General features: G+C 35.0%; 1 protein-coding gene across 5 annotated transcripts in view; it reads left to right on the top strand.

Annotated features, from left to right (window-relative positions):
• Positions 1–13,697, top strand: part of RPGRIP1L (RPGRIP1 like) — a 118,256-nt gene that overhangs the window by 51,984 nt on the left and 52,575 nt on the right. For all 5 annotated transcript variants that reach the window (XM_063797133.1, XM_001166735.7, XM_054668400.2 and 2 more), the window contains 5 exons: positions 2,299–2,438; positions 8,433–8,539; positions 8,847–8,897; positions 9,685–9,864; positions 10,731–10,848. In XM_063797133.1, the coding sequence (XP_063653203.1) occupies positions 2,299–2,438; positions 8,433–8,539; positions 8,847–8,897; positions 9,685–9,864; positions 10,731–10,848 (596 nt within the window). The remainder of the gene's footprint in view (positions 1–2,298; positions 2,439–8,432; positions 8,540–8,846; positions 8,898–9,684; positions 9,865–10,730; positions 10,849–13,697) is intronic.

Here is a 13,697-nt window from a genome sequence, read left to right as displayed (position 1 = left end):
TATTTAGATCTTTATCATGTTTTTGATCAAGGGTGTGTATTTACAGTTTGCTGACCCATGTCTGCCAGTGGACTTGCCGGTGACCACAAGCAGCAATGGGCATTCCACTGCAGGCTGACATTCGATCAGTCCTGCAACATCATGTAACAGTGAAATGTGTACAAAGACTAACTATGATCCCCCTTCAGTTGTCACTATAGGCAATATACAAAAACATTTTCATGAATAAAAAGTTCTCAAAGACTGTTCTCATATGCAGATTTAATCATGTATACAGCCCTTACAAAGAAAATGGAGCCAGATGTGGTTCACCATTTATAGTTACACAGATGGCTCTAAGCATAGAGGAATACAGTAAATTCACAAGGAATTTCTCATGAAACTCCAGTGGAATGTAATCCTAAATTTAGAGGGAAGATAGCAGTGGACTAAATTCAGATTGACTTATGCTGATTTACACTAGTATTTTGTGGGTTTGGAAAACCCAGGCCGCTAAATTGTTCTTAATTTAAACACATACAGCTTCTGATGTTTCTGCCAGATTAGCTGTTGGTGATCTTTTTGCTGGTACTAATGCTATTGGAACACTACTGTTTCTAATTTTTGGCGTCTGATATAATGTATGTTGTGCCTATTTCATCATGCTAATTTTTTTTTCCGGGTGGTACATGTTTTTAATAAAATAAGACGCATATACATACATACATATATACATATACACACACACACACACACACACATAGATGTACTCACATTCATGTATATATGTGGATGTGTTTGATATATACAATTTGGCCATACATAGAAATTATATTTGTTCTTTATTTTAAAAACAAACATAAAAAGGAATATAATTTAGTTTTTAAAATACATATTTTATTTGGATTTCATTAAAGTCTTGGTCATTGTACGTTTGATAAAATCAACTTAAATAATTGGTGTATAGATCCTATATTTTGTTAAGTTTCTGTAAGTGAAATGAGAACACTAATAGAAGAAACAGATGTCATATTTAGAGAAGCTTCCATAATTCCATTTATTTTCAAGGTCATGTTATCTTAAAGGCAGTAAAATATTCAAAATGTGAAATGAATACACAATGTTTCTCTTTTGAGAAGCTATGCCTCCCAGAAAAGTATCTTTTTTGGGATAAAAACTGAAGACTAGTTGGGAGCAACATTAAGGGCAATTTCCAGTAATATGTTGCTTTTCCATTTACTTCATCATCAGTATAAAACCAGATTTTATAAGTTTTTGTTGTATTTACTGGGCTTAAAATACGTAGAATGGTCAAAGCTGCTGATGATTATTCAGTCATATCCAGCTTCATAGATAATGGTTTTCTGCTGAAATTCAGATCAAGATCAGTTTTTCCAAAACCTGGCTATCATCTGGGGAGCTTTCTAAAAATATGAATACCTGGGCCCTGGGATCTTCATTTTAAAATCTCCCTAAGTGTCCTTACCTAGCAGGTGGCCTACTACCAGTATTTAGGTCAGCGTTTAGGAACCACTGGCATAAACGAATGTTTATTGTACACTTTCTGTACGTTGTCTAGTTATTTTTCAACCGGTTCTTTCTTCTGATATGCTGGGTCTTGATTATTAGCAAATTTTAACCATGGTTTAAACTGCTGTACTTTTATTGAGGAATAGTAATTCTATTTTCGTCATTCTTATCAGGCACAGAGCACTGGTTTTCATTCCAATCGTGTTACAACTAAAACTGTTTTTAGCCTATTGTTTTTTGTTTTTTAACAAAAACTATATTATCACTACTTCTTAATCAATATCGGAGGTATTGTCTGGTGGTTCAATATGCTATCATTTTGTGGCCAATATTTTGTGAACGTGTTATTATCACAGACTCTTTAAAAGTTTCACAGAATTAAAGATCAGGTGGAAAGTCCATTTTCTCTGTATTAAGAGGTTTGTATGTGGGAGGGAATGGTTTTGTCCGATGTCAATTGCTGAGGTTTGGAATTGTGGATTCCTCTGGAGTATGTACAGTATCTGAATTCCTTTACTAGTCCCACAAAAGCTGCACACTGCCAACTTTTCTGACTTTAGAGCTCTAAATTAAGGCCAGTTCCTTTGCTCATCCCACAAACTCTTTCATGTTCCCTAACCGCAGCCTGAGAAAGGCGCCTTGGTTTCAACAGCAGCAGACCAGCATATGTTTACTTAATTCCTAAGACATGATGACAGTGGTCTCTGTGCCACTAAAAGCTTTTCTCTTTATTATTTTCGGTTGAAGCTGATTTCCAAGTTTTCCTTGCATGTCACGTGTGTTTTGCAGTGCCTTCAGTGCTGCCCATGAAGAGCAATGGAAGTTAAAGGAGCAACAGCTGAAAGTGCAGATTGCTCAGCTCGAGACTGCCTTGAAGTCTGACTTAACAGACAAAACTGAAATCCTTGACAGATTAAAAACTGAAAGAGGTACATTTGAAATAACCACTGCCTTACTCATTTCAGACATCTAATGTTTCTTCATTGAATCAGTCAGTACTTACTCTGGTGCCTACTGTTTGCCAGTATCCCCGCGATGTATGAGGGACAGACACAGTCATCCACTCTCATGAATTCAGTGGTTGCTCAAAATTTCTCATACTCAGCCTAGTGTATATGCCAAAAGAATTGCTTTTTCTCATAGCTATTCTTATTTAGGTTGTTTTTAATTGTTCAATTTTCCTAAGTTCTGAGCCTTTCTTTACTCAACAGTTGACAAGTATTTATTGAGCACCAGTTAGTGCTAGGTACTGTTCTAATTTCTGGGGATACAGCAATGAATAGAAACAAAAGTCTTTCCCTCATGAAATATGAATTTAATAGGGAGAAACTAACAACAATTAAATAAATATGTAATATGTGAGGTGGTGGCAAGTGTAATGGCACAAAAACTGGTGTAAGATGACAGAGAGTGGCAGAAACAGTAGCTTGCCGTTTTTGAGAGTTCGAATAGGGAAAATCTCTGATGAGATGTCTAATTCTACTTTGTGACAGTGACCTTAAATACCAGAAAGTTTTGTGCCCCATGCTAAAATAATCACTAATAAGTTTCAGTATAAGTAACAGATCTCATAGAAGTAAAAGAAATATAATTAAAGAAGTCTGAATTTTACTGTGTTACACACACATAGATATACACACAAATGCACAATAGGGGAAATGAATTATTTGCTTTAAGTGTTGTTATCTGTTTGCTCATGCCCTAGATAAACCGAGTCATGTGCTAAGAAGGTTGCTGCTTTTGAAAGCTTGCAATTCAGTTGCATGAGAATGTTTAAAAGTTTAATACATACTCACTAAAAAACAGTTACGTTTCTAGTTAGTATTCTTATGTTTTTATTTAGACCACAATGCCATATTTCACTGACTATAAGGAACATTATCTTTTCATATTTTAACATCTCTAATATTGAGTTGCATCTTATAAGTGATGGCATTTTTAAATTTCAGTGTGACCTTTTTTTCACATTTTAGCAAGTCTGAAATTGGAACACATCTTATAATCAATGGAGTCTTAATTTCAATGAAACACACTAGGGCAATGTTTATTCACCAAGTGACTACATTTGATGATAGATTTTTTTTTTTATGACTTTTTCTCTAGAAGACTGTGAGTGGAATAAAATGGTGATGACAGGTTTTCTGACCGGGTGGATTTTTTTTAAGTTTTCATGTCAGAAATACATACAGTTCCTGATTTTAACGTGCAGTATCAAATACCTAACAGAGTGCTTTGCCTTAGTAATTGCTCAATAAATTATTGTTTAGGTAAAAATGTGGAAGTGCTCTATATTCCCTCTCTCTTTTCCAAGAGCAGATAAATTGCCCATTCTTAAAGGGAAAGGAAATGAAATAAACCGTTTTTATTTCTGTGCTTTCTGTGTTTACTTAGATATCAAGAATCCTAAAGCTGTTGTTATCTTTTGGATATCTGAACTGATCTTTGCAAAGAAGCTTTTCTTAAGGGGGGTAGAATCTTGGTTTTTTTGTTAGACCTGTTTATTGTTGTTGAATTAATTCTGAGGGTTCTTACTAAGTATTACAGTTCTTAAGTTATTTTAATTTATCTAATTTATTCCTCATCTTTTTTAGTGGCTTTTTTATCGTTTGGGAATTTTTTTAATAATAAACATAACTCATGTACATTATGAAAAAGTCCAGTATGTAAATTAGAAAAATCAATCCCACAACCCACAAAATATTAGCAAAATAATCACTGCTAATATTTGATTTATGTCCTTTCAGAGTTATTTCTAAATGATAGATGTAGTTTTATAATGTGCTTTTTTTGCTATATTGTAAAATCATTCCTTAATATAAATCTACATCACAATCATTTATAATGGCTGTTACAGTTTTCCAGTGTGTGTATGTACCATGGATTATTTAACAATCTTCTATTGAATATTTAAATAGCTTCAGTTTAAGTATCATAAAACAGTATCTTTCCACACAAATTTTTACACATTTATCCAATTATTTTCTAAAGAAAAATTGCTAGAACTGAATCTTTACTTTTAATACAACTATTACTTTCCGGTTATTTTTGTTTGAATACCTCAGATTTGCAAGTCTAAGGATTTAAGTTTTCGTTTCTTTGTGGGAATGTTACAATGGGTTATAAGAAAAATATTACAGCCTTTAACCATTTCTTCCAAGGAAATAATACACAAAAAAACTGAAACTGTCTATTTAAGAAAATCTTTTAATATTTAGAAAGCTCCATTTTGTATTACAGATTTTGAAACTGTTTAATTTTACTTTGAAGTGTCTTCATACATTTACCTTCTCATGTATCAAGTGTTCTTTGCCAGAAGATGTTTCCCTGGCTTCTTGTAGTCATTCATCTAACTGGCAAATTATTTTTAAAGAATACTCACCTCTTTATTCAAGGTACAAATTAGTTTCAGATTGTGTGAATATGTGGGGGAAGGATATGTAAATGCAGTTTGCATTTGGTTAATGCTTAAATTAACTGCATGTGTTTAAGGGCTTGCTTTTGAAAGTTCCTTTCTATCTTTAGCTGAAATGCATAATTCAGCATAATGCATATGGTTATATTGATCACAGCTGAAGATATTAGCACAAAGGCGCTCTGAAAATTGTTTAGTTGAATTGTTCTCTGCAGTCTGCTTATTAATGGTGTGCTGGAAGAACATAATTTTAAAAGAGTGAAATGTTATCTCATTTGAATAAAATGCTGTTTAGCTTAACCTGCTTTTTGTCAAATCATAAGGTAAGGAGGTTATTTTTCATCTTGTACAGAGTGCTTTGATTTTGCCTATTATAAGTATATTTCCTCTTTGAACTATAGCATTTCAGTACTTTTTAAAGACCCAGGAGTTATGTCCCAAATAAACAGTTTGAGAAAGGAAAAATGTAGTGGATAATTCTAAATAAAATTCAGTAGAAGGTAAGTTACAGGTACTCAGTAATGTCTTCTCCCACTAAGTTATTTTTCCACTAATAATGCCCTTGTTTAAAAAATATCAGTGAATGGAGATATCGTTGTTGAAACAACAATTAGGAAAGGCTGGAAACATTTAAATAAATAAGTTTATTTCTACCTAATAACATATAGGAACCCTGCTCTGAAAAATTGAAAGAAAAGGAAAACCAGAACATAGAAATGATAATCAAAATACAGTGTGTCTGGATAAAGATGGAACAGTCATGCCCTTTACACTTTAGCTCACCCTTAGAAACCCTAAAATGTTTTACTGGCCAGAGAATAAAATTATATTATCCTCAGTACCTTTGTTTTTACATACTTCGGACTATATTTGCCTTCTTTTTGTCACCTAACCATTCTATCTAGATGTTGTTTTAATTTAATCAACATACAGAGTCCCACTTACTTATTCTATTCTCTAACAAGTTTATCTCATATAAATCCATATTTATTATTCATCTGAATTTTTAGTTTAAAGACAAGTATTTAACCTATACCTTCAAAATTTTTAAGTAATGTTCACATTTGGATATTCTTTTTTTTTTTTTTTTGAAATGGAGTGTCGCTCTGTTGCCCAGGCTGGAGTGCAGTGGTGCGATCTCAGCTCACCACAACCTCCGCCTCCCAGGTTCAAGCAATTCTTATCCTGTCTCAGCCTCCTGAGTAGCTGGGACTACAGGCATGCACCACCATGCCCAGCTAATTCTTATATTTTTAGAAGAGATGGGGTTTCACCATGTTGACTAGGCTGGTCTCGAACTCCTGACCTCATGATCCACCCACCTCTGCCTCCCAAAGTGCTGGGATTACACGCGTGAGCCATCGCGCCAGGCCTGGATATTCTTTTCTTTAGTAAACTAGATATAAGCAATTTATACTCTAGGATAACCTTTTAACCTTCTATCAATAAGACAAAAGTGTTTATTTATACAATATATTTGATTTTTTTTTTTTTTTTTTTTTTAGATGTAGTCTCACTCTGTTGCCCAGGCTGGAGTGCAGTGGCGCGATCTCGGCTCACAGCAACCTCTGCCTCCCGGGTTCAAGCAATTCTCCTGCCTCAGCCTCCTGAGTAGCTGGGATTACAGGCACATGCCACCATGCCCAGCTAATTTTTGTATTTTTAGTAGAGACGGGGTTCACCATGTTAGTCAGGCTGGTCTCGAACTCCTGACCTCGCGATCCACCTGCCTCAGCCTCCCAAAGTGCTGGGATTACAGGCATGAGCCACTGCGCCAGCCTTGATATAAAATGTCTCTGTATTGCCTAGGATCACAGGTTTTATTTTTTATTTTTTTACTTTTTAGACTGCCAAGAATTATATGACATTAAAAACATCCAAATTTATTCCTAACTGTGTAATTTAACATTTTTATTTATATGTAGTATTTATAGCTTGAGAACACAATGCCTTATAAAAGTCAGAAACATATTTTTGTTTAAAATGCAGTCAGTATGCATATGCCTTTGTGCAAAGAATTCTTGGCAAATGTGTTCATTTTTTTAAGAAAAGGAAACAAAAATGTACAACATAAATTGAAGACTTATGATAAACATAAATGGTTGAGAGCAGGATGAAATTGGTAGAGATACTTTAGATGACATGGCTTAGAGTTAGTCCACAGGGAGTCAACAAAGGAGGATACCTGAGTGTGACAGTGAGCTCTAGCAAAGAGTACACTTAAGAACGTGAGATTATCAAATACTGTGGATTTGTTCGCTAGCTATTATGCTTTTTTTAAAAAAAGCTAAACATGTTTAATGCAGGGAGTGAAAAATTAGTCGCTTTATGAATTTGCTATCTTCTAAATTCTACTCTACCCTCCTGCTTGTGGGTCATAGCAACTGAGTACCTAGACAAGCATAACCATTATTCCATTTCTTAGCACTAGCTCCAAGTCCATTCCGACTGATTAGTAGCATGAACTCAGTGAATAAAGAACACATATGAATTTATTTATTTTGGGGGGACAGAGTCTTGCTCTGTCGCCCAGGCTGGAATGCAGTGGCACAATCATGGCTCACTGCAGCCTCAACTCCCCAGGCTCAACAGATCCTCCCACCTCAGCCTCCCAAGTAGATGGGACTACAAGCATGCCCAGCTAATTTTGTTTTAATTTTTTTTTTTTTTAAGAGATGAGATCTCCCTGTGTTGCCCAGGCTGATCTCAAAACTCCTGGACTTAAGGGATCCTCCTGCCTCAGCCTCCCAAAGTGCTGAGATTATAGGCATAAGCCACGATGCCCAACCCATATGAATTATTATTGATACCACCATGCATGGCTTAAGAATCCAGTCCTCCTAATGTAATAGACCTGTTGGAAGTATGGTTGACTAAATACAGATTCAGAATTTCCTTACTTTTTAATTTTTTTATTATGGATTTAGAGGGTACAAGTGCACATGGGTATATTAGATAGTGGTGAAGTCTGGCCTTTCAGTGTAACCATCACTCGAATAATGTACATTATACCCAACAGGTAATTTCTCATCCCTCACCCCCCTACCATGTTCTGGTAATTACCTTGTTTTAATAAAAATACTATATGCTAAGTTGGGAAAATAAAATTCAAAGATGTCAATTAAAAAACTAAAAGACAATTTTTTTTCCACATGCTTTTCAGGAGCCTTAATAAGTAAGTAAAAAATCACAGATTTAGAAACACATTTTCTCAGGTATTTTAAATAGAACATTCCTTTGAAGTCCCAGAGGCCACAATTTCCTTATATTAATACTGTGAACTTATGTCTTGGGTTTTTGATGAGCAAGTGAATCATATGGTAGACACATGATAGTGTTCATTTTTTCCTCATTCCCCTGCTGTCTTTGTCGAGGTGCTAGCTCAGTTTCCTTTCTGACCAGAACAATACTAGATCAAGACTGGTGTGGAACAGGAATTAAAGTAATTTGAAATGTGTCCTTAAACCTGATTTTTACTTACCTTTCCAATTGTGTGGACTTTATTTTTAAGATCAAAATGAAAAACTCGTTCAAGAAAATAGAGAACTACAGTTACAGTATCTGGAACAAAAGCAACAACTTGATGAACTTAAAAAACGCATAAAATTGTACAACCAGGTGAATTATTTCCTTATTTAAGAAATAAAACTCAGAATTTTTATCTCAATATTTTATGCATAGAGAAAGCACTATACTACAAAGCAAAAGAATACAGATATATTAATTACTCAGTTTATTAACTCATGCTATCAGGTAGTTTATGTTCCATAGGGACATTTTGAAGCACTGGAATGTCTTGTAGACTTAGTTTGTTAGTTCATGGCATCAGTCAGTTTATGTTTCATGGGGATAATTTGAATACTTGGAATGTCTCTTGTATTTTCCATTCATAACTCATTGTGAGCTTTTACTTAATCTATTGCAGGAGAATGATATTAATGCTGATGAATTGAGTGAAGCTCTCCTACTTATAAAGGTAAGGTTCTGAACTTCATCGTGATTTTCATGTCTGCATACAACTGTTTCAGCATAATGATGACCCTTATCTGTAACCCTTACATTTGGAGAATGAATTATTCTTGCATCTTCTGAAACTTAGTACGTCCTTTACAAATATGTATGTAACATGTCAACACTACTAAGACTCAGGAAAGTGATCAGGTGACATTTAGTTATAGCATATACATATTTCATAATGACATCAAAGTTACATTAAACCAGACCTCAAAAACTCTCATTTAAAGCACTTTCTTTAATTATAACAAACATTTTACTTTTATCTGCTTCACTATTTAACTCATCAACGATTTTCTGCCCTAAGAGACCTTGATGCACACCCTGTTAAGTAAAATATTGAATTATAAATATCTCAAGAAGATAATTTTTAATTCTAGAATATTCTGTTATTTATAAGACACAAAAACTTCTTTCCTTTTAAATCACAGTGTAGATTTTAATCAAATGAAATAAAAATAAATGTACATGATTCTTTTATATGTCATAAAGTAACTATTTTTTGATTTCTCTATAACTGTTCCAATTGTCTATCCAAATATTTGAATTTGATTAACAGGTAAATTTCATTTTTTCCATCAGGAATGAAGCAGTCCTGATATATATATCAGGACTTCCTTTGTCTGTTTTCAATTAATGAAATTGAAAATTGATGAATCAATGAATTATTTATTGATACATCTATATTAATTCATAAAATCACATCTTAGAAATTTTTGTTTCAGTCATAAAACATGTTTTTATTTTAGGCTCAAAAAGAACAAAAAAATGGAGACCTTTCCTTTTTAGTGAAAGTAGATAGTGAAATTAATAAAGATCTAGAACGCTCTATGAGAGAGCTGCAAGCAACTCATGCAGAAACGGTGCAAGAGCTGGAAAAGACAAGAAACATGCTAATTATGCAACACAAAATTAATAAAGATTATCAGGTAATGTAATACACTAAATGGGAAAAGTAAGTTTTCTATAATATTCTGCTGATGATTTATTTTCTAAATACTGTATGTTATCACCTGTTATCTATTAACATCTATTGTAATCTACTAACATATCACATCTCTGGAATGTAGCCTTATAACTAGGTACTTAGTTAGAATAAATAGTTTTAAAACAAATAATGTGGGGTTTTTTTGGTTTTTTTTTTGAGACAGAGTTTTGCTGTTGTTGCCCAGGCTGGAATGCAGTGGCGCAATCGTGGCTCACTGCAACCTCCGCCTCCCAGGTTCAAGTGATTCTCTTGCCTCAGCCTCCCAAGTAGCTGAGATTACAGGTGCCGCCACCACGCCCAGCTAATTTTTATATTTTTAGTAGAGATGGGGTTTCACCATGTTAGCCAGACTGGTCTCTAACTCTGACCTCAAGTGATCCACCCACCTCGGCCTCCCAAAGTGCTGGGATTACAGGCCTGAGCCACCGTGCCCTGCCACAAATAATGTTTTTAAAGTCCCTGATTTTAGGGAATGAGTAGTGGCAATGAAATCACCTTTGTTAGCTTTAGCACATTCTGTGAGTGAGTTATAGTTATCCTGAAGTCATGCCATAACTGTATTGTCTTAGCTTTTAACAAAATGAAAACACATCTCCATAAAAGGGAATCTGGAGTTTTATCTTTCTTCTGATTTGTGAATATTGCCAAGCATAATTTTCTAAAGTGTAAGCTACTTGAGGTCAGGAAACCATAGTTCATAGCTCCTACTATTTCCAGGATCTAGAAAATGCTTGAATCATAGTTGCTTTGAATAATGAAAATAGAACTAATCATAAGTATTAAAACTTATTATCTCTTATTTTGTAGATGGAGGTTGAGGCAGTGACCTGTAAGATGGAAAATTTGCAGCAAGATTATGAACTCAAAGTGGAACAGTATGTTCATCTTCTTGATATCAGGGCTGCACGTATCCATAAACTAGAAGGTACAACATATACGATTTTTTGGTCCACAGTAACTAGAGGAATGGATTTTATAACAGTTGATAATGTCATCCAAATCTGCACTTACAGTGTATTTTTGCTGTGTTTACGCCTAATTCATAGCTAGCTCATGAATGCAGCCTTGACCTCCTGGGTTCAAGCAGTATTCCTAATTTTTAATTTTTTTATAGAGCCTATGTTGCCCAGGCTCATCTCAAACTCCTGGGCTCAAATTGTCCTCCCGCCTCGGCCTCTCAAAGTATTGGGATTACAGGCGTGAGACACTGCACCAAGCCTTGATTCTTTTCTACTCAAGAATTTTTTAGTAATTCCCTACTGCTTTTTAAATTCAGTGTTGCAAGCAAGATTTCAAATTACTTCATAAATTACTACAAACTCAAATTTACTACCACTTTTTAATTTCTCTTCTAAGCAACCTGTGCACCTCAGCCAAACAGGACCTCCGCCTGCTCTTTGCAGATATGTCATGCTCAGGCCCACTGCCATGCCTTTGTTCTTGCTGTTTGCTCTGCCTAAACCTCCTTTCTACCATGATTCCAAGATACACACTTCCCTGCTTTGAAACCTAACACAATACTCACCTGTGCTAGGAAGCTGGTTCTAATTATTCCTAGCGATCCCTCTACTTGAAATGTCCTTACAGTGATTTTTAGACTTTAGCAAGTAGGAAAATCACTTGAGGAACTCGTTTAAAATGTAGTTTCCTGGGCCCTACCCCTAGAGGTCCTGGGGCCCATGCTTTTTTATATTGTATTTAGAAATAACTGCAAGCTATTCAGATGGAGGTGCAAGACTACATGTTGAAAAAAACTAGCTCAGCACTTACCAACCCAGTTTTCTTCTCATGCACTCAAAAGCTGTAAGTTTGGGGAGCATATAAGTGTTCTTCAGCTGTTGGAGTTTTGCATATTCTCCATAACCACAATGTAAGTTCTACAGTGATAAGTTCTTTGTCTCTCTTTCATGTCCACGTCCACTACGTACCATACTTACTTCAGTGGTCTATGCCAGCAGTAATTTTACACTCTTAAAACTTATTGAGGTTCGAGAAGGCCTTTATTCATGAGTTATACTTAATTGATATTTATCATAACAAAAGTGAAAAAAAGTTTAAATATTTTTAATTTGTTAAAATAATAATAAACTTATTGCATGTTAACATAAATTACAGTACTTTTTTAAAGTTATATTCTCCAAAACAAAAAAATACTTCAAGAAGAGGGACATGGTTTAAAATTTTTTAAATTTTTAACATTTCGCAAATCTTCTTAGAGACTGGCTTAATAGAAAACAGCTGGATTTTTATATCTGCTTCTGCATTTAATCTGTTGTGATATCACACATCATGTAACCTCCAAGAAACTCCATTATACACTTGTGAGAGGATAAAAATGAAAAGGGCAGATTACACTTTACCATTATTATAAAAATAGCTGTGACCTCACAGATCCCCAAAATGGTTTCAGAGACCATCAGGGGTTTCCAAACCACACTTTGAGAAACTCTGATCTGGGCAGAAGAGCTCAATAAATATCTTTATCTGACGAAGCAGGGTTTTCCAAAAGTCAAGGAGCAATGTGTACCTTTTATTCCAAGTAGTACTCAATAAAAATTTGTTTAATGGAATTTTCTTGGTTAAAAGGGAGGTCATAGTGTTTGGGATTTTCATTCCTTTCAAGTTTTACTAAATTTTAACCATCATATTTTATCTGTCCCCTCAATTCATTGATTAACTCCATAAACATCATCAAGCCCCTAATGCATCCTAAGCAAAGTGCTGGGCAGGGAGAATACAAATAGGAAAAACTGAGGCACTACCCTCATGGAACTCCTAAGATGTTGACAAGTAAATAAATGGTTATGTTTTACTATGAAGAGTGTAAAGCTAAGAAAATCTAAAGGTATCAAGGAAATATTGAGGAGAGAATGCCTATTTCTACCTCAAGATTCAGGGAAGACTTCACACAGTAGGTATGGAGTCTTTAAAGATGACAGAATTCACTACTAAGTAAAAGTAATATAAGGCATTCCAGGCAGTAAGCAAAGCAGGGAAAGATGCCCTAAATATGACGTATTGCAGTACATTTGAGAAACTGCACTGTAGATCCATCCAACTGGAATTCAGGAAAGTCAAAAAAAGGAGGAGAACCTGGAGAGAAAGCTATAAGGAACAAAATTGTTAAGGCCCTGTTTTCACCCTGATTGATGAGGTAGAACCTTATTAACCTGAAGAACCACAGAGGGATTTTAAAGTAGGGAGTGATACACTCGGAATTGCATTTTGGAGATTATGCTACAGGTATTGAGGAGAAAGAGGAAGATTTGAAAAGGAAGCATTTTGAGTTCCATTAATAATCTAGGTAGTAAACTAGAAATATTAAATTAGGTACAGTGGAAATAGAACAAGAACAAATTTGTTGAAGAGTTAGGAAATAGTATTGAATAGTAGTGACCCTACAGATGTGAGGCAAATAAAAGAAAAAGAGTTGCTGTTTTATGATAGTCTCAAAAAAAGAAAACGGGGAATTGAGGCTGACTCTCTGAGATCGAGCTTGGGCAACTGGATGAATGAATGAATGAATCATCATTTGAGATTTAAGGTACAGAAATAGCTAGAAGACAATATGGGCTGGGCACAGTGCCTCAAGCCTCTAATTCCAGCACTTTGGGAGGCCGAGGCGGATGGATTACTTGAGGCTAGGAGTTCAAGACCAGCATGGCCAACATGGCAAAACCCCATCTACTAAAAATATTTTAAAAATTAGCCGAGTGTGGTGGCAGGTGCCTGTAATCCCAGCTACTCGGGAGGCTGAGGCAGGAGAATCGTTTG

Source organism: Pan troglodytes, chromosome 18, assembly GCF_028858775.2.
Source record: "Pan troglodytes isolate AG18354 chromosome 18, NHGRI_mPanTro3-v2.0_pri, whole genome shotgun sequence".
Classification (NCBI taxonomy): Eukaryota; Metazoa; Chordata; class Mammalia; order Primates; family Hominidae; genus Pan; species Pan troglodytes.
Note: the sequence above shows the minus strand (reverse complement) of the source record. Positions and strands in the feature narration are given on the sequence as shown.